Genomic DNA, 2,642 nt, shown 5'->3' on the forward strand with positions numbered 1-2,642 from the left:
GAGAGAGATGGTTAAAACGATTATTACATTCACTTTCTCGCCGAACATTAAATGATTACAAGTGAAAAATAACAACCAACCTCTCTCCTAACAAGTGAGAGAGCAACCTATTTATAAATTACTAGCATATATATGTTATATATGAAGATACCACTTATTCATGACATATATATTCATGACATACATAGGTATTATATAACATAATACATAGCTAGTTTCAACTACTGCATGTTTAAACAAATTTCGACTACAACATTCACATTTAAGTTTTACAAATCCTAAAACTATATTATCTAAACAAATTTCGACTACAACATATACATTTAACTTTTTCAAATCCTAAAACTATATTATCTATATTGAAGTTCGATCCAATACTACGAAAATTCTTATAAAAGATAGAAAGAAAATATAAGAATAGGAGTTAGTTTGTCCACATAACGCAATTTATTTACAATGAGAAAGATAGTGTAGTGGTTCGAAGACACGACAATCATTTAAACACTATCTTCAACTCTCTCATTCATCGAGTGAATTCATTCGAGACCTTTTTCAAAAAAGGTGAAATTTCCATAAATCACACACAATAAAACAATTCCATATAAAAAAGAAAGTGAACGTTTCTAGCAAAAATCTCAAATGAGAAAAGACTACCCTCCCAACGCATTAAAAATGAGAGCAAACAACATGTAAAACCGCGTCCTCGACAGTGAATTCTACCACTATACATACTCTGTCTTCATGCCCCATGTGACGGGTCTCACCTTTCTCCAACCTCCCCATTTTCGCAATAAATACTTCCAATCTCACTCTCTACTACACCTCCCTCTCATGTGCTATCTCCTCAACAAACTATAAAACCATTAACCTCTAATTCCCTACTCTGCCGACCCTTTTTTCACTCTCCCCATCCCATCATATCACTCTACATACAATACAATCCATTCACACACATCTACACAGTGTTGTTGTGTTTCATTTCACAAAATGGCTCCACTACTGTACTCCAATAGCAAAAAACTCCTCCTAATCTCTCTTCTTTTCTTCTTCCTTTTTCTTTCAATCTTTTCCTTCACTACATGCTCTCAACCTCAACTCAACCGAAAACACTCATCAAATATCACTACAAGAACATTGTTGGAGCTGGAAACTGAACAAGAACACCCCTTGAAAAAGAAACCTAGTTCCAAAAACCAAACCAAGTTAATCAAACCAATCAACATCTCAAAAAACCAAACCAAAACAATCAAATCCAATAACACAAACACCCCCTCCAAAAACCAAACGAAACCTACAACAAAACTCACCGACACTACTACAACTAACCTTAAAAAACTCAATTCCACAATCTTCAAAACCAAGAAACTAAATTCCACATCAAAATCCACCACCACCACAAACTCCACAAAATCACTGGATCTCATCAAAGCAAAAACGACAAAATCCACCGTCACAAAAACAGATCAACAAGAATCAAAGAAACCAAACAAGAAACAAACACCACCGACTTGGTTCTTCGACGACGAAGACACCGATTTCGTTTCAGACTTCAAAGATCTCCCAATGAGATTCCAACAAACACTAATCCCAGACCTCGAAAAAATCTCAACAACCTCAAAAGCCTATATAACAAAAACCAACCAACAAATCACAAAAAATTTCAAACCTTACGTCGGAAACAAATACGCACCAACCATCGCAACTTTACTCTCTTGCACCTGCGTTTTACTCCCATTACTCTTAGCCTCACTTCTCTTCAACAAAATCAAAGCATATTTCTCTCTCCAAAAGCTCTTAATTTTCATTCAAGCTTATTTATCAATCTACTTTTCCATCCTCTGTTTCTCTTCTTTGATCACTGGCCTCGAGCCGTTAAAGTTTTTTTACTCTACTTCGCAGTCCACCTATCTTACCCTGCAGATCATTCAAACACTCGCTTACGTTTTCTACCTTCTGTTACTTCTCATGTACCTCGTTTTGGTTTTCTCCACTGAAAATGGTTTGGGCTCGAAGTTTATGGGCTTGGCCCAAACGTTTGTGGGCTTTTCCGTTGGGCTTCATTATTACATGACGGTGTTTCATAAAGTGGTGTTACGGCAACCACCGAAGACTAATTGGAAGGTTCACGGGATTTATGCCACGTGTTTTTTTGTGATTGGTATTCTTGCTACCGCGGAGAGAAGGAAGAAAACTTACTTGGAAGAAGGTGGAGAAGAAGGAAAGAAGAATTAATTAGTTATACTTCAATTTTTTTTACAATGTTGTTATTTTTTTTCTTTATTATTAATTATTAAATTGGATTATCTAAAGTAATATACCAATGTTGTTAATGTGATACGACGGAATGTAATGTGATGCCGTAAGGCTTTGGGTTATTACTTAGTCACATTCAGATTCGTTACATAAATAAGTTTGGGGTTATGATTATAATAATTGTACAATTCATTATATTAAAAGCCTTACATTGTTGTAGTATCATATCACTAAACTCCCCGTTAAGAAATCAAGGTGTTAAATTAAGAGTTAAATTTGTTATGTCCTATGTAGAATGTGACTCTACTTTTTCAATTTTGTTATTAATTAAAAGTGATCTCTTTCTATTTTTCTTAACATGGTTATGGATAGAAGTACGTGTTAGTTTA

The 2,642-nt window shown here is 34.8% G+C and overlaps 1 protein-coding gene across 1 annotated transcript; it reads left to right on the forward strand.

Annotated features, from left to right (window-relative positions):
• Positions 1-435: 435 nt before the first annotated feature.
• On the forward strand, positions 436-2,386 carry LOC127082896 (uncharacterized). Its single transcript, XM_051023121.1, has one exon. The coding sequence runs from the start codon at positions 988-990 to the stop codon at positions 2,230-2,232; it is 1,245 nt and encodes a 414-aa protein (XP_050879078.1). The 5' UTR covers positions 436-987; the 3' UTR covers positions 2,233-2,386.
• Positions 2,387-2,642: the final 256 nt, after the last annotated feature.

This window comes from Lathyrus oleraceus, chromosome 5, assembly GCF_024323335.1.
Source record: "Lathyrus oleraceus cultivar Zhongwan6 chromosome 5, CAAS_Psat_ZW6_1.0, whole genome shotgun sequence".
Taxonomy (NCBI): Eukaryota; Viridiplantae; Streptophyta; class Magnoliopsida; order Fabales; family Fabaceae; genus Lathyrus; species Lathyrus oleraceus.